Source organism: Phalacrocorax carbo, chromosome 13 (genome assembly GCF_963921805.1).
Source record: "Phalacrocorax carbo chromosome 13, bPhaCar2.1, whole genome shotgun sequence".
Classification (NCBI taxonomy): Eukaryota; Metazoa; Chordata; class Aves; order Suliformes; family Phalacrocoracidae; genus Phalacrocorax; species Phalacrocorax carbo.
The window spans coordinates 8,299,751-8,327,494 of NC_087525.1; the positions used below are offsets into that span (position 1 = coordinate 8,299,751).

The window sequence follows — 27,744 nt, forward strand, 5'->3', positions numbered from 1 at the left end:
AGACTTATAATTTGATAATGTTACAATTTCTTCAAGTTTATTGTTTGTACAGTTCTCCTTAGAAAACATTAGCACCTCCAACTCACTTTTAGTACCTGTACACAGTTTGCACCTACAGATACTTGAAAAAAAAAGGTATCTTACTTTAAAACAAATTTAAAGCAAAATGGACTGGCTACATTCACTAATTTTATTTTCTGTCTTCTGTAACCAACCAACCCAAAGGCCACAGGCACAGGATAGAGACTGCAATTCAAGGACAAATTCTGCACAAACGAATTTTTAAAATAAAAATCAAACACTCATCTGAAGAAAGGTTTATTTTAAGTCTATTTTAAGTTCTTATGCTGCCTCTTCCCCAAGCTACCCACGCTTCTACCTATTCTTATTACTAAAGGTGTTGAAAAACTGGAGTCCTAATGAGCCATAAAGAACATTACCTCCTGAGAATATGAATGGATGCGCTTTCTGCAACCTGAAAGGTCAAAAAAGAGTTGGACCAAGTAACCCGCTGTGGAGGAATGCCTGGATGGCAAACTACCTCTGGTCTTGCCTTCCACACCTATTCCACCAGTCCTTGGGACAGGCAAAGGCTGGACGGCCCTTGCCTTCTGGTAGCTCCCTAAAATCACAGACCCCCTGAGGAGTGCTGCAAATGGCTTTATATTAAATCAAGTATCTGGCAGCCTCACAGACTGTGGGAACAAAGATGCACAAAGCCAAGCTGGGGGCTGTGCTCTGGCTCTCTGGCAAGCACAGCATGGCTGGCTTGCAAGGTGGTGGGCCAGGACCTGATGCTTTGGCTAAAACAGTGATGGTGTGCAGAAGCTATAAATGAAAGCAAAGGATTAGTCAGCAAGACGACTACTGCAAGTCCCCTTTTTAAACATCCCAATGTGACTAAGAAGCATGGTCTCCATTTTTAAAAGGAAAATGGTTACCTTTAGAGCCCAAGCCTCATTAACTATGAGCTGACTCAAGTGTCAATATGCAGGCTGGAACATCAGTAAACACAACCGTCTTTGAGGGGAAATGGGAATCCCTTTGAAATAATTTTTGGTCTCTCTCTCCTCTAGGCTGTTTAAAATAATAGTATTTATACAAATGTTTGCCCAGCTTTATCCAATTCTGCCTCTGCAACGGACCAGAACTCCTTGGCAGTTAGCAGAGACACACCCTCCCACGTACAGAGCTACGTTTAAATTTGTCATTCCCTGAAATGATTGGTATTCTAACAAAGCCTGGGGTTGAGTTTTCCACTGCTCTGGGAAGTTTAGGTTTTATGCTTAACAAACTTCAAAGGGCTAAAGTAAGTGATAAATTTCATCCTTAAACAATCTGAACAAAATGCTGCACTGTGGGAACTTCACAACTGTCACGCAGGGCAGCACTGCTCAAGCTGGATACTCATGCTGGCCGTATCAAGTCGAGGACTGCTTTCTTCTCACATACAAGTCCCTCCCAGCCATCTCAGTGACTATGAACTTCTTGAGGAGCCAGGGAAGGGCAGTGCTTGGCAATGCTTTGCCTATGGTTGCTGTTCCTATGAAAAATGCCTGCCTTGGCTGCTTTTACACAGTGGTTTTAACACTGAAGCAGCTCATACGTGCTCCCGGTGAGTAATATGTCCATGACTGGGGCACAGGAGGAACAGAAAGGCAGATAACAAATGGTATGAAAATTTCCCATAAACAATGAGGAGCAAAGTGTTGCACTTTTTTAAGGACATGGAGCTATAGTGGTCTAAGACAACTTAGAACCTGCAAAAGCTTTAACAAATGTCCTGAGCACTTTCATTTCACACTTTCGATTAATTCATTTTCAGTTGCCTGACGTAAGTTGACCTGCTCCAGCAGAAAACATACAGAAGCCAAAGCACCTTTGCTGCTTTACTTCTCCAATTTGTTTTTCCCTACTCCTACCGGTATATACATCCCTCCCAGTGCCTGCCACATTTCTAAAGGTGCAGGATGCTCCAGGCTCACCCATTAATCAAGGCAGTTGCACAGGCCAGTCTCATTGCCAGGCAGTTGCACAGGCCAGCTTCCCATTCCAATGCTGACTTTAAAGTAGTCTTCTGCTTTGCAGACCCCTCCCACAAATTTGCTCCAACCCACAGCTTCACAATTCTAGAGCTGGACCCACTGGAAGCCAGGAGCTTTGAAAACCTCCATGACATCCTTCCCAATCAGCAGAATTTGGAGTTAAGCAAGAGACTGGTCTGCCCAGGGACGTGAGAGCAGATCTGATCTTGTTCCTAGAAGCACAGTATTAGGCAGTGACTGGTACTCAAAAACAACCAAATAAAAGCGATGAGCTTATCTATTAAAGTAGAGGGCTGTTTATACACATGCTTTTAATGGTGTCTTCTGCTTTGAGGAACCTTAAGGTCTTCTGCACTGCAATCCCAGTTCCCAGCTCCTTTCCTCATGAAAAGGCTTCTTGCTTATTTCCTGCTGCAAATCTAATTGGGAATTTTCTGGTCATGGTATGTGATGTTCACAATACTCTTCAAAACACTGCTCTAGGTATTAGCACTGTATGATACAAACCCAGGTAGCTTTGCATTCCACTGATATATCAGTTTCTTTGAGCCTGCCCAGACGCAGGACTGCTGTATGTGTCAATCATTAATTTTTAAAAACTAAAGCACTTTATTGTTGCTTCCAGGAGGCAGAAGCTAAACTGGATCGCACTGACCTTCAGCAAAAGTTAAGCTGCTACACACTGAAGGTTAAGCTCCACCTAATTTTCTTTTTACCCTTTATCTTTCTAAGACATCTCCAGGTAGAGTCCATTCAGCACCACAGCCTTCTGCAAACATCCCAAGGCACTCCTTTTGTGTTGGCTCAAAAGGAAAAATGCCACTTCATGACTTGCCAAGGACAACTCTTTAGGTAAGTCCTGGAATTTTCCCATCTATGAACCTCTGAACATTTAACTCACTTGACTTAAGGTGACTGGGAAAATTCCAGGCAATGGCTGTTAAATGCCACTGCAGCTGAGCCCCCTAGAATGTGACATGGTTTTGCATTTCATCCAGGGATTTGGGGACATTTGTAAATCATTCATACTGTGAAGGGCTGCTATAGTGTTTTCCAATGCACTATCCTATTATTAGTAACAAAGATGCTCATTTCATGTATCTGTGTTTAAGAGAAATATGATCCCACCAATTCCAAAGAGACAACTTTGTCTGTTAAGGACTAAAACCAATTTGTACAGGTTGCTATTTTTATTAAGCCTGTATTATGTCCAACAAGAAGTACATGGGAGTGTGGTATTGCACAGTCATAGATGACAACTAACTAAGAATTAGTAGTCAAACAGATAATGGACAGATGAGAAATGACCCTCACAAATACTCTAACTGGAGAGCCCTTAAATATGACATGACACACAATCATGACTTGACACTACTAGATATCCCATATGTATATACTGTATGTACAGGTAATACTCTCTGACAAGTGTCACTGGAACCATTCCAGCCCCTGATACATGACAATAAAGGAAAGTCAGACAGCTGGCTAAGAAAGTTGTTCTCTGTACCTCCAATCCAATCCTCCAGTCCCTGGCTGTTTTCCTTCACTTTTAGATCCTTAACTGACAGGACTGGATTCAGAGGTCTTGCACTGTTCTGTGAATCTGGGCAGAAGCTGGAGAACATTGTACATAACCTCTGCTTCATCACAAATATACCAAAGATGCTTTTAAAGCTCCATCGAACTTGTCCATGGACGGACAAGGGACAGGGCAGGGGATGAAACTGAAAATGGGCTGACTCGTATTGTTCTGCCAAACAGAAGGATGTGAAGGTTGCAACTGCTTTAACTGGGAAAGTTTCTACACTCAGTAGTAAAAAACTAGTCACCTGACCAACCTAAGTCCATACATGTGATTTTAACCAATCTTTTAGTTGTTTCCTGTTCATAAAATGGCTGTCACATGCTGAGGCCAAATACCTACTTTTAAATATTCTTTTCTTTACAATACTTCCAAGAGAAAAGAACCATTTCTATCTCAGTGCACAAACCAGAAACCTGTGAAATTTTAAAACAAGCTAAAGATGACGAAGCCCTTATAATGGACAAATGACTCATTCAAGTCAGATGGAAGGGTCCATATAGATAAATGTGTATTAATCAGGGTAGGTTCAAGAAAGCCTTTGCTCTATACATGACTCCTCATCATCCACAGATATTGGCACTGTGCGTGAGTGGTGGATTCTGGTTGTTACTGAATGACAGCACTCACTCACAATTTCTACATCTAAGCAGACCTGCCTAAGATTGTGGAATTCATACTGAGGTCCATGTCACCCCAGTCATGCTTTCACTGCCTTGCTGAAATATGAAACACGAATCAAACGCATAAGCCCCTAAGCAATGCTCGCCGTGATAAAATATATACAAACAAATGCAGCTTGGCAAACTCAATGCATATCAACTGGCCATAAAATAATAAAAACCAGGGTGTGCACAGGTCAAAGTATTGCAACAGCTATTGGTTTAACATTCAGGGAATGTAAAGCAAAGGGAGATCCATACTGAGGATGAGATTGTTAACAGAAGAGAATGAGGTCAGGAAACCTCATGCTCCATGTACAACTTAAATTGCATCACAACAGCCCTCCCGACTTCAGCTCTTCTGCAGAGAGCACAGACACCAACCACATCATAAAAACAGGACCAGGTCCATCACTTCAGCCAGAGTCACTCTCAAACCAAAGCTGGGCTGCCACGTATGTCAGAGGGCGTGAGCTATGCTTGCCTGGCCGCTTACTGACCAGCAAGCAATTGCTTCGTTCCTTCTCTATGAAGAATAAGCACCACTGGTACATTTTTATCAAAGGTGACAAATGACCCTAAACAACAGAGAACATCTGTTACTGAGAAAAGGGCAGGAGCTTTGAGATGAGGGTGGACTGATGCTACTCTGGATGACATTCTCACATGTGTGATCTTCCCCTCCAAACCTCTCATGTTTCTGCTACCACCGGTAGACCTGGCCCTCTGGCCTCGTGTTCACAAACTCACCGTCCTAACTCCTGCTCTGCCCCAGGCACAGAGGTTCACCTTCTCCAGCACCTCTAAACCATCCCTCTCCCTCTGACACTAAAACTCAGCTCTCTCCAACAGGCCACCACTTTGGCATCCCTGCTTCTGTCCTTGGTCCCTCCAAGCAGGTCTGAAACATTGCTGTGAAAATCACCCGCCTCCCGGAGCGCTCTCAACACACCACTTTCAATCTCCCTTCCCGCCTTCCCTTGTGCTCTGGATCAAGTTCAAGATTTTAGCCCTCATTTTCATTGCACTTTACAGCTCATGGCAATTACTGTTGGCTCATAATTGCTTTAACGATCTATCTATGGTAGCTATTCATTCATATACACCCATGAGCACGCCTACGCACACCCCTGTACATAAGCATGGTATGTGCTGATTAATGAAAGATACAGGAACAATAAAAGCCAAATCAAGCATATATTTTTGTTGAGAATGTTAGATTTCATGTTTCACAAAATCTCAGCCACACCTAAACAACCCGGGCTGCTGATTTACAGAACAATATCCTTCATTGCATGGAAGGAAAACAGTGAGTTTTATATTTGGGTTCAAACGACTTTCAGTTTCTTGGTAGTGCATTTCTTCTTGTCATTTCTCTACAGCACAGATATGTCCCAGATTACTTCGTAAACAAAGCAAAAATAATTTCTTTCATCCAACTGCGGCAGGAACTGAACAACTTAATCTGATCATTGTGTGCAAAGAAAATATTTCCAATGACGACATCTTCCTATGTCAATTGGTTTTTATTACAGATGTCATCTCGATGTGCCATATTAATGCAGCTCTTTCTTCTCATTTCAAGATTTTAATCTAAGTTTGTTGCTCTAATATTTTATTGGTTCAAAATACACGCTGTAAAATCCATGGCCATCAAATTTTCCTGTGAGCTAAAAATAAACTGCTCTTGTCAGATATGGTTAGCTGATAAAAAGTGTCAGAGACTTTTCTGAATTACTTTGATAACTTCCTGTTTATGTGGTACTGACCCTTGTCTAATAAAGGTCTTTTACACTTGGAATAAGAGAAGATACTGCAGCATACTATTCCTTAATGGACAATGCTGATTACTTTTGAAAGCCTTTAATACATTTCCCATATTAGACATGAACAGATGTCAGGGATGTTGCCAAGTGAAATTTCTTTTATGCAATCTTGGCTTGTTGTACAATAATAGCCCTTTCTCAACATGGGAAAAAATTACAGACCCAACTAATTTCCTTGACAGGGAAGAGTTACATATGTTTTCCACTTGTAGTTTTTACGACAAGTTTACAATTTTGCCAAACCTGGAACTAATTGGGACTGTTTCCAAAAACAGTCCAATAAACCCACAATGTGTACAGCTAGCCTAAAATGCAGCAAATGATTGTTTGCTTTTACATTTTTTTTCTAACAGGGAAAAGTTAGATTGCACAATTATTTCATTTAAGTTACTTAAACACTTACTGTTTCATATCCTCCCAGTTTTTGAGCAGCTTGAAACATAGTCCAAAGGTTAACTGTTAGAGGGACAATAAGTATTTAGATAAGCATTGCATTAACCAACACATTTCAAAGAAATGCAAATTAAACAGTTTTTAAAAAAAGAAAAATAGAGAAAAAAAGCTCACAGCCCCTGAAAAAGCTCCTGTGAAACATCTTCCAAAGAGGTATTTACATAATCTGAAGAGTAAATATTAGCCCATACTATATATATTTTTAATTACATATAAGGGAACACACTTAGATTCCTTAACAGGACTGGAAAAATACACTGAGACAAAGGTAATAGGCTCATTTGACTTTGCTGATAAGAGACACGGTATAATGACTGTAGCATGTTTCCATAACTTTGATAATAAAAATTACTCATTGGGAAGAATGTTGCTTTGAATTATTTGTTTAATACTGATTTCATTAGCAAGCAAGCATGAGCCGCACACTGGCTCACAGAGAAAGCCTATTGATTAAACAATATCCAATATTTACTGCAGCCCATATAATGGCCTTCATAATCAATAAACAATAAGCTGCATTCTAACGGGTCCCATGCGAATGAACCCGGGGGAGCACAAATGAAAATTACCATAATAATTATGGTATGAGTGGTTGTGCCTTGCCCATGGCTGTGGGGTGGTAGGAACAGAGGCAACTCAATTCAAAAGATGTGTTGGGAGGTGCTTGTTACTCCCTGCAGAACTCATCCCTCTCACGTGCTTTTCATCCTGGCCCACTGTCCCACGGGGCCACTGCTTGCTACTGGTGTCTCACTTTATTCTATTTTATTTAATTTTTGTTTTATCTTATTTTAATTGCTAGAAGAAAAATCGATGTCTTAGCTCTATGAAAGGTGTATGCACCATTCCACCAACAAACTGATTCCCCGTAGACATACTACAGGCCACACTCAGCAATAATGCTGTGGACCATGGGGGACAAGACCTCTTCCTCCGCAGGGGGATGCTCTGCTGTAGTGTACATACTACTTCTTCCCACTCACCTATTTATATTGGCAATGTTTGCACAAGTCTTGCTGGACAAATAGAGAGTCCCGTCCTGCAAACATTTCTGCTCTTCTCAGCATACTTACTCTTGGCATTTAAGGTTTTGCTGGATCAGGCCCCTAATTTATAATGAATGTCAGGCAACTTTCAGTGTATTTCAGCTAAATGTTAGCAGAGGGCTCTACCCCTGGTGGTGAATTTTAGAAATAATACTTTACCTTGTCTTTCAAGCCCACCCTGTCACCCGTCCCCATGCTTAAGGGAGTGCAGAATAAAATGGAGGGGGGGGAAATCCTCTCTTCAACACAAAACGTTCTGAAAGCCTCATTGAACCTTGTACTGTTTCAAAGCTATCAAGAGCTTCGCTTAGGCCTTGATTTAATCTGAATCAATGCATAATGCAACGAAGCTGTTCATAGTACATTAATTTTACTTCCATTTCAAGCAGTCAGTTTTCAGACAAACACTGTAATCATTCGGAGTTATATAAGTTTATAATGGCTGCTGGAGGCCTGTTGCAATCAGTGCCAATTGCTATTAGGTATGTAAATTGTTATGTAAAACATACAGGTTTGACATTCTTCATCAAAATAACACATGGTTTTAATCTGGGAGATAAATTAGAGTAAATAATATTTCAATCCATGGAGTTCTCCCTTTAAGGATATAAAGTATCATTCAATCTATAGATAAGGAGGAAAAATACCCCCATTCACAGCTTTTGTTGGAAACTCTGAAAGATCTACATTGTGCTGCAATATTTATGTAAAATTCAGTTACAACTGTATCTTCTCCACCTACAATTTCATTACAGATTGTGGCACTACAAACTGTACATGCCAAAGCAATTCCAAACATTGCATTCTGTATTAAACAGATAAAGTCTGGTTTTATATTCTCCAAAGTCAGTAATTTATTAACTATAAACACATTTTGGGGCTTAAAAATACGATCTCTTTTGTGCCTTTCTTGACCACCTTTAAATGTCTTCCTTTAATATTTGTCCTTTCATAAAGAACATCTGGGCACAATAAAGATACGTCATATTATTAACTCAGAAGAAAGGCATTACAGACGCTGCAGATTTACAAAACAGAAAACTAGAGTGTTTTCAACATGCCTATTTCTAGTCATAATCAGCGGATTTAAACCTATAAATATCCAGCAGCAACTACCCCAGAAGGAAGAGATGCAAATCTAGGCATAAGACAGCGAAATGCCTGGACTGGAAAATGTGTGCATATAAACATGGTCCCCCCATCCATAAGGCTTTAAAATAGGCTTTGTGTGCAAATGCTTTCTCCAGAGAAGCCAAACCATTCTAAAATGTCAACAAGGAAGTGAGAAAAAGGATACTTACTCTGCTTAAAACCTAAATAGGGTATTCGTTCAATTGGTGTTTTCCTTTCTTTCATATATTTATAAAGAGCCACAAGGAAAGCCTGCTCATCAGCTCTGCATTCTTCACCTACGGCAATCTTTGATTTATCCTCACTTGAGCCTTTTTTACAGTTGCTGTTGTTACTCTTGGGTTTGGGCAAAGCTGACTTAGCCTCACATTTTACCTGGGAAAAGAAAAGATGTCATATCAGATCTGGGTAACCTTTAATTTTCACTTAAGAAATAAATACCCTTTCCTAGCAGAATGAATTGTTGAAAAAATGAAGGCCAAACCATGCAACTGTGTTTGAGGGGAAACAAAGGAACCTATTTATAGAGCTAAATGTCTTGTTCTGAATCTTAGTCACAATATTTTTAAATAGCCACATCTTTAAATCATTATAACCCATTGGTAATGCTCTCCAGATCTGCATTTTTATGACTATACATTGCTATGTCACAGACAGCTCCCATCGCTCACATACACTTGCCATTAGCAAGTCTAATAATAACCTTCTTTCCAGGATTGACACTGAGCATTGTCAACTCCTGTAGACAACCCTGGGACCTGAGGGTGTTCAGCTCCTTCCAGGAACACTTAGCAGCTTCCTCTGAAATGACACATTTTTCTCTCCTTTGGCCCACCAGAATAGATGAAAACCTTAGCAAGCCTTACCCAGGCAGAGCTCTCACCACACACGAGTGGAGGTTCTGCTGTAGCACAGACTTAAGTCAAGTGAGTTTGAGCATCTGCTTAAACTTAAGCACAGCCCTAAGTATTTAGAAGAAGGAAGAGGCCGGTAGCTGGAGCCTTTACTGGTAGACACCAGCAGCCCCAATGCGCACCGGTTCCAGAACTCCAGGTCTTCCACTAGCCTCCCCGGCAGACATGTGCCAGTCAGGAAGTCAACAAATTGGAACCACTTTACCTCTCATCAGTATTCAAACATGGGAAAAAATATCCAGTGAGACCGGCTTAATCCAGTAGTCCTGAAGGTAATCCTCTCATTGAATCAAGCAAATTACAACTCAAGCATTCCCATAATTTATGTATACGAAAACCAAAACCTGATGTTTAAAAGCTCTTCATGACCAAGACGGGATAGATACGTTTCCAGTGAAATACTAGAAGTCCTCTAATACAAAGTAGTGGGAATGCTTACATGTATTTTGGATTTGCACTGTCCCTTCAATGCTGTTAAGTGCTATGAGGAGCCTTCTGGCAGCTCCATACCCCATCCAAGACACGTCCTTTGTGCTCTCAGAGGGAGCAGGGAGACTGTAAGAGCAAGTGTTTGGCATTTTAGGAGGACAGCAAAGGAGAGCAGGGTATCTTGCTGAAGAGGAAGGCAGGAGCTCTTGGTCAAGTTGACTCTCTTTCACTCTCCCCACTTCTAAACCAGCTGCTTCCTAGGTGCTCGTTGGCATTTTGGAAGTGCTATGAAGAGCATTATCTAAGTGCTTGCGAACAACAACAAACATCTCATTGGAAAGCCTATGATATGCTTATTTTACCTCAATAAAGCTACCCTGTGTTCAGGCTCAGGGAAAGCAAAATCTTTTCTTTTATACTCCTCCAGGGTATTAACTTTGCAGAAAGCACTGACTTAAGATTAGCTGCCTCCATAGTTTTCCACAGATAAGCAACACTAGCTCCTAACCAGAAGGTAGAAGTGGCCACAATTTTCCAAGGTAATCGCTGCTACTGAAAAATCTCCCGGTTGGACACTGCAGGGTACAGTCTCGCTCCTCGCCACAACGCAGCAGGGACTGGGAAATGGGCTTCCTCTGGGATTTTTCTTGGTCAGTTACTGCTGAAGTATGTCTGTTGTACTGCTCAATATTCTCTGGTTGCACAGTTCAAAGAGATCTTGTCTTCCTATGGCACAAAACACCATGCTTTGCCTTTTAGTAATAGATATGCTTGTTGATTAAACTTCTGTAAAGATCCTGGGTTTCATCCAAAACAATGGAGCTAATGGGATTTTTTTTCTATTAAATGAACTTTGGATTTCCTCATCCACCTTCAATTCAGAGCTGTAATCCCTTCACTTTTTTTACTTTGGCTCCTCGCAAAATTATTTAACAGCTTCCCCTTATAAAATTTAGATTACATCGTCACAGTTTTCAATGCTATACCAAAGATTGGGTTAGTACTCCCAACACAAACCCATGATTTCAATAAATTTGGGATTTTTAATTTGAGCTGCAAATTTGTTGCAAGCTAAAACTTCACTGGACCAGGGAACAATTTTTCACTTTTGTCACCCACTTGCTAGGTAAAGTCAATCAGTCAATCAATCTTTTTAATGGATTTTCTTTTTCAAATTGGACAATTCAGAACTATGTTTCCAAAGACAGCCTGGGCATTAACGCTAAATGAAATCAAAGCTCACTGCTATGCAAACAAACTAATGGCAAAGGATGTTACTCACAAGGAAATAAAAGGAAACAATGGAAATAACATCAAAAAAGCCACCGGGAGTGGGAAAACCCCATGTAACATACAACCTCCTTCTCTCCAGCGTACAGAGAAGTGAGGTCAACCTGCCTGTGGAACTCAAAGGTGCCAAAATGCAACGGTAGGACTCCAAGCAGTGTTGTGTTAAATGAAGCTTTGACGAAGGCTGCAATGCTTCATCCACTCAGCGTTCAAGGCACAAGCCTCACTTCTGGAACCTCCCCACCATGTGACAGGAGATACGGATGAATGGCATGATCAGTGATTACAAGACCAAAAAGGCCAAATGCCATTCTGGGTAACACTGTTGTAAATCCAGCATAAATGTATTGAAGTAACAACCCCATGCAACATGCAACGCTACTGGCTTGGGGAAGAGTGGCCGGAGAGCTGCCCAGCAGAGAAGGACCTTGGGGTGCTGGCTGACAGCCGGCTGTACATGAGCCAGCAGTGCCCAGGTGGCCAAGGAGGCCAACAGCATCCTGGCTTGTGTCAGCAATGGTGTGGCCAGCAGGAGCAGGGCAGGGATGGGGCCCCTGTGCTGGGCACTGGTGAGGCCCCACCTCAAATACCGTGTTCAGTTTTGGGCCCCTCAGTACAAGAGGGACATTTCGGTGTTGGAGTGTGTCCAGAGAAAAAGTCTGATGAGGAGCAGCTGAGGAAGCTGGGGTGGTTTAGTCTGGAGAAGAGGAAGCTGAGGGGGGGACACCTTATCGCTCTCTATAACTACCTGAAAGGAGGTTGTAGCGAGGTGGGTGTTGGTCTCTTCTCCCAGGTCACTAGCGATAGGACGAGAGGACATGGCTTCAAGCTGCGCCAGGGGAGGTTTAGATTGGATATTAGGAAAAATTTCTTCCCTGAAAGAGCAGTCAGGCATTGGAACAGGCTGCCCAGGGAGGTGGTGGAATCACCATCCCTGGAGGCGTTCAAAAAACGTGTAGATGTGGCACTTCAGGGCATGGTTTAGGAGACGTGATAGTGTTGGGTTGATGGTTGGACTTGATGATCCTAGAGGCCTTTTCCAACCTTAATGATTCTATGAAGTCATGAGAGTGATGCCAGATTTGCACCAGGCACCACAAACCAACCTCTCTCAAAACACAATTTTGAATCTTCCTAGAGGGCAAAGATCTGGAGGGAGGTCCTGAACATGGAGTTTTGCTTGGCTCTGCTCACTCTTCTGGTCTGCTCAGAAAGCCTGGACGACTCTGTTATTATAGGAGAGTTCAATTTCCTCAGGAGAAGTTAAAGCTCTTTCATTGTAGCCTCAGTGTGAGTAACACCTCCAAAATGAAACTGGGTACTAAGGCCCAGACGGGCAACCCAGCGCTGCAGCGTGGATAAACTGGGGGTGTACTGAGATGGGCTCTGGGAACATCTGACCAGCACCTACTGTGTGTTCCATCAGAGGTGTACGATCTATTACCAAATGGCCAGTGAAACTCACAGGTACACCTGTGTGCTTGTCTTCTCCTGCCAGAGGTCACATTCAACACAGACCACTGCAGACCTGCATTTTAGAGTTTCAATCAGATAACGGCTGAGGCGCTCAGAATAGATCTCCAGGTCCAAGAGCACGCCAGGCCACCTGTGGCCACAGGAAAAGCATATCCTGGTAACTTTTAAACTAATTTCCCAGATCTTGCTCTACAAATGAAGTGAGAGGTTTACTTTAGCATTTGCACTAGGAGATGTAATGAGTAGATTCATTAGGGGACAATTTCCATGTTTAACAAGTTAATCCTTTCAGCTCTTCGAAATGGTCAGATCAGTCAGTTTTAGAACTCTTAAGAGTGCATTTCTGCACACTTTGAATGGGAACGCTCTTTGGGAGCATGAAGCCGGTATGATGCGGGTCGCACTGGAGCCTGCAAATCCCAAAAGGCTGTCCAGCAGTGATGACACATGACGTATGAAAGCTTCTGGAGTCCTGTGAGTGTTCGGAGAGAAAAGCTTGATATACATCTCTCCAATAGAGCTGATTCTGCCTCAGTGAATGGCCTTGTATTTTTGCAATTTTTATGTGCCCAGCCTGGGAGGGAACTCCCTTGGAATCTTCCCCAGGAGGTAATAAAATGGATGCAGTAGCCAGCAAGGAGATCAAAAGTAAGTGGTACATGATCAAAAAGAAGAACACGAAAGACTCACTTCTCCTGGCAGCACCTGCAGGTCCAGGATCACGTCTCTCCTGCTATCGTTCTATTTTTAACAAGCCACCTACACCGGCATTTACTCAGAGCTGCTCCTACCCAGCCAAATACTCTTCTGTGTCAGGTAACAGTAAAAGCCTACAAAACAATCTGCTGATGGTTGAAGGTAAACATGCCTAATGAGAACTAAGTTGTAAGAAAACACAAAGCTTTCTAGTCATTGGCAGCTGAGAACATGAAATTCAGCAAGTCATTACAACCATGTGGCTTGTGTTGGTCTTGACAGGCTCAAAACCACAGTCTTCAGAATGCCACTTCTGCCATTTCCCAACCCAAAGCATACAGCCACTGCATCTCCGTCAGAGTATTGCCCTGCCACCCAATAAATGGGGCTGCTGTCAGACACTGGGTGCCACGATCTGAGGATGAAAGCAGCACAACTTCTAGGTCAAAAGGGATTTTAGCTGGAACAGGAATACAGCCAAGACTGCTGCCAAAATGTTTTTAGCATCTGACACAAGTGGATTTGTCCCATTCACTCTAGCAGTGTTCAGCTCTGCTCTCCATGGACCCATTGTCAGCATTAGTCAGAGATGGAACACAGAGAAAGGAGGAAAACCAATGGTGAAGCCCAATGTGGAGCCTGAGGTGATGACTTAACCTCCCAACTGTTCCCAACAATGAGAAGACAATAGGTGGATCTCCATTTCCCCCCCTTCCCCAAATACGCTTCCCCTCCTTCCCCAGAAACCCACAGGCAGGGTCTGTAGAAAGTGCAATACATCTGCAGTAGAGGGTTTCTGATTCGCTGTCCCTCTTACTAAAGAGCAGCCCTACGACACAGATGGATAGGAAGAGCCGCAGTGAAGTCAGTGTGACTACATGCAAGGACATTATATCATGAGCATGTCTATTATTTATAATGAAATTAAGCTGGCCAAGATAATTAATGCTATTAATATCTGCACAATGATGAGCACAGTATGACTAGATAAATAGGCGGAATTACTTCTTATCTGAAATATCCTCCCATTTGACTAGTAGGGTGAACCCAAATATAAACAGAGAGGATAAACAATTTGGCATGAAGTGTTACTGTTTTTAATTATCTAATACCTATATATCAGGTGCTGAAGAGGCAGAACTGCTCGTGCTACAGTCCAGGGCACTTTGACAATATGGACCATGCTGCAGTTTGCTGCTAATATTTTAACATGAAAAACGGGCTGGGGAAAGGGGGAACTGAGGCAAACTGAGACATTTTCACACCACGGATATTGCACATTCTTCCACAAAAACATTCAGGCAAACTCTATAGTATCTGGCAGGACCCTGCAACTCGACACACCAGGCTCCATCACCTTTTACCATGCCCGTCTAATACTATAGTACAGACTCCAACTGAGCACAATAGGGCACAAAAAGAAGAGAAACAGTGACTTAAGGGCAGAGCTTCATCATGAACTTCAGCCTCTTTTATCGCCATCAACCGAAGGCACAATTTTAACTGAACTCCTAGGGAGGAGGAGGAGGTGGAATTTAATTTGCCTTCCTATGAGAAACTGAGAGCAGAACACTTCCACTTGACCTCTCTAACCTCCTAATCTCCCAGGACATTCACTGCATACAACAATACCAATGTAAATGGATCTATAGATTCACTGTATTTCCTAAAGAGATGGTCACAACAGTGGAAACGTTTTTCAGATACACATCCATCTAATTTATTGAAACAATGGATTCTGGAGGAGTTGGCCTAAAAATTCAGTCTATGCAAACCTGTTTAGCTGTTCAGCTCAAAAGTATCACAGTGAGAAAGTTCTGCCTCAGATAAAAATCTACAAGTATTGCTCTAAGTAATTTTCCGTCTTTGCATCTTACAGTTTCAAATTAAATCATCTTGAAAGGAGCCATTTGTGCTCTTTTTTTTAAAAAGAGAAAACCAAATTCCTATTTAAAACCACACAGACAACATCGAAAATAGGATGTAAATTACACTACAGAAAGTCCATTTTTAAATATTTTAAGGAAAAGACACAAAACCATAAATATGTAAAAGATTAAGTCTATAAACACAAATCGGTGATCCAATTTTTACTTGCAGCATGGGCTAAGCACTGCAGCACGTACAGAAGACTGTAAAAGCATGCCCTATTCAACAAACCCTGGAACATGCAGCTCAGCACTAAGTATTAAAGACACAGCCCAGATTTTTTTTTAAGCTTTCATACTGAATTTCTGCCTTTATCTTCTTTTTGTCTAACTCAAAAGAAGTTGAGATCTTAACATGAGGGTAACGTAATTTGTGTGTGCTTCTTAGAAACCATTACTGAAGCAGCTCTTGTTTCATAGTCTGTTTATCTTCAAACTTATATTTAGAAGTACATTGTAACAGGGTGAGCTGCTCCCTGGTTTATTTTTAATTTGAAGATACTGTCACAAACTATGTTTGTGTGTCACAGAATGTGAAAACTAACACTAGATGCCAAGAAAGCTTAAGCACTACCAGTTACCAACAAGCTGATACCATTAGGTTGTTAGGTGATTATAGGTGCTGCTAACTTTGAACACAGACATGAATTAAAGTGAAGAATAAAAGTATTGAAAAAAAAAATTACATTTATCTCCCCAAGAAAATAAGTTACATTCTAAATTTGAAACAGTGTGCTGGGAAACAAAGGCAGGGCTGTACCTAAAAAAGGAGTGTGTACTGAAAAGAGTATTATTAAGTGATTTACCTTGGCAACAGCTTTGCTTTCAGAATTATTGTTGGAATCCTTAATGCCATTTAATGAATCTCTTCTCTGTGGGCAAGGCTTCTTTTTGCGCGGTCTGCCTTTAAGATTTGGCGCTGAAAATTAATGGAGAACAATTTGAGCACATTGTCTTATACTGGATTCTTAACAGCTGAAAGCATAATAAATAATTCCACTACAATCAGTCACAGAAACGTACACATCTGTCTACAGTAAATGCTTATTACAAGATTCCCATCCTCCATGGGTTACATCTTGTCACACTATATGTTTCTATAGAATATCCCCCAAGGCTAATCCATTCTACTTTCACATAACTAATTAATATAAAGTCAAACATTGGTCTCCAAAGGACTCAGAGAGAAAGCACAAGTGTTTCTCCATGGTACAAAAAAGAACAAAATGGAATATTAATTGGTAACTTTGCATTAATCACCCTGCTGCATTTATTATTTCTAATCTTCAAGTAAGAGTACTAACTGCTATTTCCAACTTTGGGAAACATCTGGTTTTGGAAATACTCTCAAATATTGAAATTCCTTTCAGCTCCAAGAAATGTTTATATATCCTGTCATTCTTGTCAAAGTTCTTCTAAAAAAGTTAAGAAAACGAAAATAGATTACCCCCAAGTCCTGAAACGGATCAAAAAAGCCCTTAACAACTAGTTCTGGAAGTCGACAAGTACTGAAATAAGTGATTGTTTCATACGGGTTATATACCACATATATAAATTAACACGAATCATTCTCAGTTTTGTCCAATTCTTAAGATAAAAAAAGCTCTGAAATAACACAGTGACTAAATCCTAACCGTGCTGAGCCATATGTAGAATGGGATATAGATCATCCTAAAAAATATCAGACTCATCTTTCAATAACAGTATTACAATATAAATTATGATCACATATAGAAATAATAGATGAAGCAGATGTTTGCTCATTATTACCTGTCCTGCCTGCTTTCAGATTTAAAAATCAGCCTCCCACTACTATGGCAACATTTAAAATGATAAACAATCATGAAATAATGACTGTACCGAAGAAGATAATTTCTTTTAAACCTTTGATTTCTAGGTAACCATTGTTTTCACTACTTAAAGGGATGATTAGAACAACGTCAGAAATCTAAACACCACAAACCTCTTGAGTGCCTTCTAATTGTTTCTAATCTTACATTTGTCACACAGTAAGCCAGTGGTTTCAGGACATTTTACATTTTAATTAGTTTGCAAACACAATAAAGGGTGCTAATTTGATTTTATAGTTTGAGTAACAGTGTCATATTTGGTCTGTTCAGAGAAAAATAGAAGCTGTGGGTTTAAAACCAAAAGTCCGAAAGACACATCCTTTTTCTTCCCCCAGCACTGACACATGGTAAATAAATATATCTATATAGATATATGCATGTGCCTATGTGTGTAAGTCCATATTTGTATCTACATAAAAATATGTTTATCTCCCTATAGAAATATCTCCATCTATCTCCAGTGAAGCACATTCTGCTTATTGAAAAGTACTGCAGAAAGCAATTCTTAAATTGTCATCTGAGGCTAACATGCAAAATCAAACAAAGAGAGAAAGAAATTATTACCCATTCCAGTCGACAAACATCTGCCTGATTTATATCTGTACTCATGAATGCTACAGCATGTGACTGCACACTACGTCGCTGGAAGTCTCGACTTGGTGTGGATGTCAGTCTTACACAAAATGAACACTAAGAGTATTTGCTCTGTGCTTACAAATCCCCTCCCCCAGCCGCTCCATTACTCATATAAACAGAGATGAACGACTCGGCAGGAGCGTGGGATGAGCTCCGAGGACTCCAGCGCCGGCTGCCAGACTGCCAGCCCCGGCCACGCCGCCCTGCCTTATGTATAAAACCCGCTCATCCCTCCACCTTTGATGTCTTCCTGATGCCTACTTTTTTTCTGCACACAACCTGGACAGGATGGAGAGATCCTTGACCATGGTTAGCCCCAGCAGTCACACCTTCTTTAAAAAGGTACTGAAGAAAATAGAAACGTTCCTTCAATTTACTACACCCTAGCACATACGTTAAAATGTTAATCTTCAAATGAATGGATCCCCCAACCCAGTCCAACCAACGGCCAGAGAGAGATGTGGTTCAGCTAGGATCAAATGCACTTGTATGTGAATTACTTTTTCTTTCCTTCTTTCTTTTTTTTTTTTTAATAAATAAAGAAACTAGTTCAAGGCTCAATGTTTTCCAAACATACTTGTTACCCTGAGTTTTGGCACTGTACTTTGCATCACACTATAAAGCACTTCTAATGTTTTGCTGGAAGCTTTAAAAGCAAGAAGGCATTTGTTCCTAAATTCCAGGTATATTGAGTTTGCATATAAACACTGTTTAAATTGGAGCCTTCCACGGCAGAACTGGCACAAACCCACTATAAAATGGGGTATTTGCATTCTCCCCGTGGCTCAGGAGGTGTGGCCGGGAAGGTCTGTCTGCAGCACACACGAGGACTGTCCCACACGCGGCACTGTATGACTTTAAACCACTTTAAGCCATTCCAGAGCAGACGCACAATTAACAAGAAAGCAGCAAGAGCAATTAATACCAGAAGAGAAGGCCTTGCCTCTAGTATCTACTCTGTAAAAGAAAACATCTGATATAGTTCCAGTCACACTTGAAACAAAGCCATTAACATTTGCTCCCTAAATCATTACAAATAAATGCATTATTTGAAGATTATTTATATTTCAGCTATACCCATTTTGTTCTCCTGAGCTAGGAAACATGGCTAGGACTGAAGGAATAATTTACAAGTCACATACTTGTTTTAGTTTTTTCCTTTTTTTTTTTTTTTTCATTTATGACATATTCATGAGGACACACTGAAGATTTCTTGAATTTGTTATTCGTAATTATTTTAAAGCAATTTTACAAACATGTTGTGGCTTAGTCCCAGTCAGTTTTCCTGATGACACTGGATGTTCAGTATGTACTGGGCAGCTAAGTGAATATCCCATGATTTTTTCTGCTTTCTGGTGGAGGAGGACTTCTGGCATGACTACCTGAGAATATCTGAAACAATTCAATTTCTTCACGTTTGCACATATGGCTTTCAAATTAATTTTCTGAAAGCATTTGTGGCAGTGAGACCTGATAACTCATACATTCCCAGAAGGTGAGAACATAAGCAAAGCAAAATAAAGTAAAAAATGAATAAATAAGTGAATAAATAAGTAGAGTAAAAAGTTTGCATTTATTTGTCACCTCTTTAGTCTAAGTGCCTGAAACAGGAGTATGAGAGACATGACATACTACCAGTTTAAATACTTTTTTTCCTGTGCATTTGACAACATGTTTGCTCTTGCCAATTTGTGGGTTTTTCCCCTTCCTTTCTTTCTTTTTGCTTCCTGATGTATCTGAAAGAGGGGAAACCTCAGCTACTGAAATGTCCACTGGGACCCATGGTGGGCTGCTGGGAACTTTTTTTGCCTCTACTTAGGCATGAGTCAAAGGATCAATATTAGCACAGTATACATGCCTCATATGCCCAAGGTTTGGGATGCAAACCATAAGACCCCCAGGCCTGCAATCAGCAGGTGACAACACCCTGGGAGAGCAGAGCTGCTGCTGTTCAAGGCAGGGAAGCACAGAAAGGCTGCCAGCAGAGACGTGGACCTGGTACAGTACAAATGGCCCAAACCTCTGAGCTCAGACCTCTGGAAGTAAAAGGACGCTCATCCACTTGAAGCCCACACACACCTGTGCCTTGCTGACTCAAGAAGCCTCTTCTTGAAATTACACTTTGTCCCAAGTTTGCTAGTCATCACAAAGGGCAAATTCATTTAGACAATGGCAATGGACAAGAAATTAACTTCCCTGCAAAATCTGTAGGTGCAATAGCAATCCAGAGCCCGGCAGGGAAAGCCACTTCACCAGCTGAGTCCTGGTAAAGAGGTATGACCAGGTAAAGCACAGCCAGCTGCAAAATACACACAGTATGAGCCAACGCTCCTTATGTTAGGAGAGCTGGAGGAGCACAAGGGCACGTTTCCCACCTTGGGCTGGTTATCTTTCCCATACATGTCACCATTGTGCCTGCTACCTTTACCCATCAACAGGAGTTCAGAGGGACCATTCCAGCACTCCTTGGATGCCAGTTTTATATCAGCATCCTGCTTCCTTGTTTCCCTGAGCAGTAGATGCAGCTGGTGTCATTTAAACAAACCTGTCCCTCAGAGCCCACCAACCCGGCTGGCCCTGCAATGCAACCACCACCGCTTGCAATGCTGCCCACTGCTGCAGAGGATGCTGAGGCTGTAACATGGGGTTTCACAAGGAATCAAGCAAGAATCCAAGATGAACGAAGATCTAATTCAAGCACATGCATTTGTAACCATGAAGAACAAAAGATGTGATTAATAACTCGCATGTATGTGGTGTGGACTTTGTTTTTCAGCTAACCCCTTCTTGGTAGTAAAAGTCTTGTGTCCCCAGTCAAGTGAAAGCACGTGAAATGGATACATCATGAATATCAAGTCACACAAGCCATGATGATAACCATATCTTAACAACTCTTCCCATTCTGGAATATGTCTTATTGCCTCTCAGTTGTGAATTCTCAGGGAAAAGAAAATTATTTATAGGAATTTGCCTAGAGAAAGGAATGGTTTCTTTCCCTCCATGTTTGAAAGGGTCCTTAGGCGTTGTCTGGAAACAGGTAGTCACAAATCACAGATTGCTGCTTGCCATTGGACATGAGGTATCAGTATTTCTCAGAAGACCATGAAATGTTGACTTGTGCTTGAGTGGGACACAAGGAGACTGGGCAGGAGAAGAGAAGAGAGAACAGCTTGTGCTTGTGCCAGGGAGTGAAAGAAGGAGATGGGGAGACAGAGAGGGGAGAGGTGGCAGGTGTGCCCCCAGCCCACTCCTCCTATGCTGCGTGGCAGGAGAGGTCTCGTGTCAAATCACACACTTCCCACCTGGGCCATGGCCAGCCACCCCACGCTGTGCCAGTCTCCAGCATGCTACACAGCATAGGGTGCAGGAGGAGGCAGCCATAATCCTCCTGCCGAGCTGTTCCTTCCCCTGTACGTGGCTCTCTGGAGCAAGAGGGAGGGGAGGAGTAATGCCCTTGGCTTCTTGGGTTTGGGTAGGGGAAGTAACTTTTGCTGGCCACAGCCATGCAGAACTCCTCCTCAACACTCCTTGGGCTGTCTAGAAACTCCTTCTCTACCTGCACGAGAGCAAAAGGAGGTGCACACAGCCATGGTCTTCAGGAGTGGGGAGTGAAAGGGAAGGTGAGGTGCAGAAGCCACCACTGCCACCACCTCTGTGCAATTCTCACCCATAGGCACATCTCCTTTTAAAAAAAAACAAAAGCATTTAGTCCCTGATGTAATGTGACTTGTCCTCAACACTCTGAAATTAGGATTTAATCACTCTTCTTCCTAGATGGAATCTTGTACCTTGCCGCCTCCTTACCAAAGTGTGGCTAAGCTCTGCAGTACCAAAAGACCAGCAATGCCCTATGTGTTTCTATTACAAACCAACACACCTGAGAGGTTAAATGCAAACCCTGTGATATGCATGGCACAGGGAGTTAAACTGTCTGGAGATGTAGATCAGCAAATCTTTGCTGACTAAAATATACCTCAGGAAGAAGCTGACCTGGTGATCTCAAAGCCTGTCCTTGTGAGCTGCCTACGGATCACCATAATTGAACAAGGCCAACCCAGAGGCACCTGCAGCAGAGAATTAAAGACAGAGGTAAGCTCAGTAGCAGGCTCTGACCCACAAAGCAAGAGAACCACAGAGAAAAGAAAGGAGCGCTGTTCATGAAGCCACGAAACAGCATCATTGCTGAAAAATTACATCTTCCCCTCCAGTATTCTCACCAGCCTGTGCAAGCATCATGATATTGTAGATAACTGGAAGAGGACCGGAAGGCGAGGAAGGAGACAGCTACTGCTCACCCAGTCAGAAAATTCACAGGCTTGTGGCACTGCTCTCCTGCCGCTACCACCCTCAGCTGCTCAACTTTCAGGGATGCTGTCTGCTCAGCACGACGCAGGACAACAGGAGCATTTCCAAGCCCCACCACCTAGTATAACTCCCAGCTCTGGGTTAAACACGAGTATGGCAAGTTCAACGCATGGGGAAACAGAAGTACCCAAGAACAGGAGCTGCCGAGGTCAGCCATGATTAAACACTACATATGGTAGAAAAGCATAGGCTACCGCAAGAAGACAGCACCTCCACCAGCCACCTTCTTTACTTGCATCCCCAGGAAAGGGAAGCGATCACTGGGCTTACCATCTCCCTGTTCTCAAGTCAGCCTCACTTGAGCCGTGTGCACACCAAGAATGCAATGTGCTATGTACGCACGGCCACCCCTAGTGCACAAATAAGTCAAGAGACAACAGCTGTGATTTTGGAGTACCTGACTTTAGCAGGTTAGTTACAGTAGAATTATCTGTTTTTTAGGAGTCCAGTTATCATTGGAAGGCCAAAGAGTTCAGCCCTTCCCATAACACCGTTCTCTAGATGCACATATTTTGGCTGATGTAAAAGATGTGTTGTTATAGGGAGGGTGTTAAAAAAAATAGTGGCCTTCACACAGCTGAGGTCAAGCTATATTGGCACTTTGTCAAAATCAGTGGTGTAGCCAAGAGTTTTTAATGAGCCTGGAATGCATGACCTCATTTGTCATACCTGGATCACTTACTCATGCCGAGTCCAAAATAACCTTGGACCTTGTTGGCTGCTCAGCAAACCATGTAAGTAAACAGTACTGTACTCATGCCTGAAACATGTACCTTTTTCTTGCTTGCTCCACATTACTTACTCTAGAGAACATCTAAGCAATTGTAATGCCCATGATCAAAGTTCTTGCCTTTTCCAGGCCTCTGTGATCTGCATAACTATTTCCTGATATGACCTTTGATTCTGGCTTGCTGGTACTCTGGTTTCTCTGAAACACTTTGAAAGTAGGAGAAAAAAGAAAAAAGGAAAAGAAAAGGGAAGGACAGCCATTACCATATTTTGCTGAGAAATGTACTGGGATAGCTGCTCAGCACTTACAACATACACTGCCAACCAGATTCTGGCTGCCTGTTCTTTTTGTGACCATGTTTGTGTCCTGTGGAAAGACGAAGGAAAAGGAAGGAACAGCAGTATTTTTGCCAGCTGCAAGAGTATGACAAAACAGAAGAAAACCACTCAAAATACTGAGCTTGTAAAAATCATCAGCAAAGAAGGGCCAGTGGAAGACCTGGGTCTACATTTAGGGTGGGCTTACGCAGTCAGGTGAGCTCTAAACATGAGAGGTGGGAGTGCAGCAGAGGGAAGTAATCACAAAGCCAGGATTAAGGTGGAGCACTGGAAGGTGCAAGAAGTTAATAAACAGGGATGTACTATGGTGCTGGGTTCAGAAGAGAAGCATGATTGCACACCTGCTAAACGCATCAACAGTCTCTCCTCCCTGCAGAACACCTCACAGACTGTCTCCTCACAGAACCCTTCTGCACTGTGCCAGTCCTTCATACGTCTTCCAGTTCTCACACACGCACAAAAGCTGTGATACCAGAATGCTTGGCCCTAAGCTGCAAAACCGTCAGTAGATACAGAACAGACTAGGAGACTTTCCCTCTCAGGCAGGTGTAATGGCAGGATGTGTCAGATCACAAGAGCTATTCATGATTCAGGTGCCAAACAGAAGCTGGAGGTGGCATACGGAGGTGCCTGCCCATCAAAGTCAAGGTGGGAAGAATGGTCCCAGATCTCCAGAAAAACCATGAACCAACCATGCCGGCTTGGCAGGTGGCAAATAGCTGGTTGCTGAGGACACCCCTAAAGCAGTCTGGCAAAAATTAGCTCTTGGCTGAAAAACATGCTTATGTGTTGCACTTTTTAAAATGTAATGAATAGAAAGTTAACAGTTTTAATTGTTTTAACACTTACCCCTCTAGGGGGCTTCTAGCATTCTGCAATATCTGAAAGTTAAGAAAAGCATACTGCTATATTTAAGCACGGTCTCAAAAACTGTTCAAAGGTTAGTTAATCTCACATAATGTTCTGGAGTCCCAGCTGCTTCCTTGATTTCCTTGTTGCCTCCACCTCTTTGTTTTCTCTCCTTCACCCCATTCACTTCTCTGCATCCTGAGTTCAGGATCTTATATTCCACTTATTTTCCTTTCAGCTCTCAAAATTTATTTAAAAGCTTCTGCCTCCTGGAAAAAGGTTTCAAAAAGGAGGGCCTGGGGCATTTATTGCCTGGGCACACTGAGCAGGGCTGGTGAGAAAAGCAAGTTGCTACCAACCTAGTATTGCATTAAAGGGTCAGAAATTAAAGTGACCAGAAAATAAAGCAAAGAGATCAGACTACACTAAAAAATGCAGACATTTGTTTAGGAAACAACTAAATTTGGAGAAACTCTCCACAGGATCTTAAGTACACCTATGGAAGTCAGTGATGAGCACCTACCAACAATTAAAGCTCACATTGTGCTCTGGAGGTCTCACAGCCTCTCCACAAGCACACACCTCTTCCCTACTCAAGCAGCACATACAGCAATTTGAATATTAAAACTATTTTTTCTAGACTTTTTCTAAACGCAAACACTTGTTTATTCCTCTCTTTATAACTGAACATGCCAGACCTGACCTGGAAACTCCAGTGTACTGCTGCGACCAACCTTGCAGGGAACACTAAGGATCCACGCTGCTTTCTAACCCACATGGAGAAAGAACAGACTTGTGTAGCCATTTCTGAAAGTTTTGTTTTGGAAATGAGATATCCCATGCTCCATGTGGGGAAAATCAATTTGCTACCTCTCTAAAGAAAACATTCCTCATTTGGAAATAAGTGAAACAGACACTTCCTTGTGTGGATTAATGTGGAGACATATGACTTGCTGCAGACTGTTGTTTTGACCCCCCTCCTGACCAGACAATCTCTGAAAAAAAAGCAAAAAGGTGGTATTTTTCATGGATTACAGTTCAGACTAGTATTGCTTTTAATAGAAAAGTTAGAGGCATTGCAAACACCAGGTTGGTCAATTATGCCAAAACCCGAATGTTTTTTGTTTCCATGGAAGGTAAGGACAAGATTCAGGACGGGGCCTGGAGTCTTTTTCTTAATTTCAGCATGGTTGGAAGTTAAGACTTTTGCTTGATCTGGACTTCTTCATGTCCTGCTGTCTAATTTGGGTTTTTAAAAAACCAAAAAGTTGTTGTTTGGGGTTTGGGGTTTTTTTGGACAAAATTTATACATGTGTTAGAAATTATGAAGTGTGGTAAATTAAAGGGAAGCCGAAGACTTCAGAGAAAAATCTATGCCTGACAAATATGTGATATTCAAGTAGACCTTAGAGCAAATTAAAATAATGATAATAATAATAATAATAAAAAAAATCCAGTGTAGGCCTATTACTGGCTACAGATGACAGGATTGTTATTAATGATTCAAAAGGAGGCAGAGGTGTTTGGTAAATATTTGTTCCGTATTTGCAGAGAAGCCAGATGATATGCTTGCAAAAGAATATAATTAAAGCCAGTCAATTGACTTCGTTTTACAGAAACCAGATCTTAAAACAACAAAGAAAAACAAACAAAGCACCTTATTTTATACTTTGAAACTACAAGCTTGGTTAGAGAAACTAGCTGTGCGCATGGAACTTACCTGCATTTCAGCAAGACATCTGATTTAATACTAGATAACACTTTGATTAAAAACCAGCACTACACTATTTTATTCAAGCATATAATAAATGGATTAAGAACTAGCTAAATGATAGAGCTAAAAGCAGACATCAGTGGGGAATTTCTATCAAATGAAAATATTTCTGGTGGGATTCCACAGGGGTTGCTCTTAGCCTTGCTAGTATTCAACATTTTCGTCAGTGAAATAAATATAAGGTCCCTGACAGTAACATTCACACTGACACAAGGACTGGCACAATGCTAACACTGAGTCATACAACAAGTAATCAGAAGGAAAAACAGAACACACAAACAGAACCTCTTCAGTACAGCTCCAGCATGAAACCCGTGAGCAAGGACTACAAGTCCCACTGACCAAGCTGAGGGTGGCCCTTCACAGGCCACCCCCCACTGGAAATTCAACATACCCTGATAGGAAGATGCTGTGGCCTAAGGGAGGTCTGCCTTCAAGGAGGAGGTCTGAATAACTCAAGCTGTGCCGGGTTTGAGCAAAAATGACTGAGAAGTGACTTCACCAGGTAATATGAGTGCCTCAAAGGTGAGAAAAAGCTGGTATTCAGAAGTGAGGAGGCATAACCAAGCATGCCAAGGCACTGCAGTCCACATATATGATCCAATGCCAGTATATGGAAGCATGCGTATGACCAGCTTTTGGAAGACCTCTCAGGAAAAGCCTGAGCCAGACACAAGCTGGTGTGCACAGTGCAGGAAGAAACGCATGCAATCTGAGGGTCTTTGTCAAGATGTCAGGCTGGAGCTGGGCATCCCGCCTCAGCCATGGCAAGGGTCGGGTCCAGGCTGCTGCTGGGAGAGCCTTGCCGCTGCGGGTGGCTGCAGCAGCCTGGCTGGCTGCATGGAGGCGGCGTCCAGCTGTCTGGCTGTGGTCCTTGCTCAAACAGCTGTTTCCCTTCTCCTTCAGAAAAAAAGGTGGTGAACTGGATGAAAGCATTTGCTGGTAATTTTGGCCAATGAGCCACTACTTGGGGTTCATACCAGATTAGATGACTCAGTGGTTCTTCTGGTGAGAAACTGCATGAGTATAGGATCAAACACAGTAAAGTACTGTGCTATGCAGGACAAGGAACATGAAGAGCTGTACCCTTGATTCAGCAAAGTGCATGCCTAACTTGTAAAGACCTGGAGCATACAAAGACCTCCGATAACCTCTCTGGGGCTACTCATGTTTTGAGATTGAGTCTGTGTTAAGCATTGAACACAACCAAACCAGCATGACACTCTCTCACTAACAGGAAAGAAGCATTCAAGCACTGAACAAAGAAATCGTATCTCATCTTAAAACACCACGTGCTTGGGCAGCATCACAGGATCAGATGGGTTCATCAAGTTTCCCTTTCCCTCAGAAAAGTGCTGTCCATCTGCAGCCTCCAAGGCCTCCATGCCTAAAGGTCACCTCCTGGAAAGCAGCACCCAGTGGACAGGGGCTTCACTTTCTGTAGCAGGGTCACAGCAATACTCAAGAAGTGTACATCTGACTTCTCAGAATAGTCTGGGTTTATAAAAAAAGAAAAAAGGCAAAGAGGAAAGGGTGAGCACAAATGGATTATGTAATAGCCAAGACAAAAGCAGCGAAACACGACAGCAAGAAGCAAAAATGCACAGCAAACCCATGCAAGTCAGCCTATCTCACCAAAACTCAGCAGAACACCCAAGGTAGACTTCCCATTACAAGGCTTCAGAAAACGAAAGGCAAATAAGAACACAGAGCAAATCTTAAGG

The 27,744-nt window shown here is 42.1% G+C and overlaps 1 protein-coding gene across 5 annotated transcripts in view; it reads right to left on the minus strand.

Moving 5' to 3' along the window:
* The window catches only part of ARID5B (AT-rich interaction domain 5B), a 124,079-nt gene that overhangs the window by 23,626 nt on the left and 72,709 nt on the right, over positions 1-27,744 (minus strand). For 3 of the 5 annotated variants that reach the window (XM_064464752.1, XM_064464754.1, XM_064464751.1), the window contains 3 exons: positions 16,285-16,397; positions 8,916-9,120; positions 6,519-6,571 (listed from right to left, as the gene is read on the minus strand). In XM_064464752.1, the coding sequence (XP_064320822.1) occupies positions 6,519-6,571; positions 8,916-9,120; positions 16,285-16,397 (371 nt within the window). Of the gene's footprint in view, positions 1-6,518; positions 6,572-8,915; positions 9,121-16,284; positions 16,398-17,892; positions 17,969-27,744 lie in introns of those variants that run through there. The other 2 variants (XM_064464755.1, XM_064464753.1) reach the window with 2 other exon arrangements.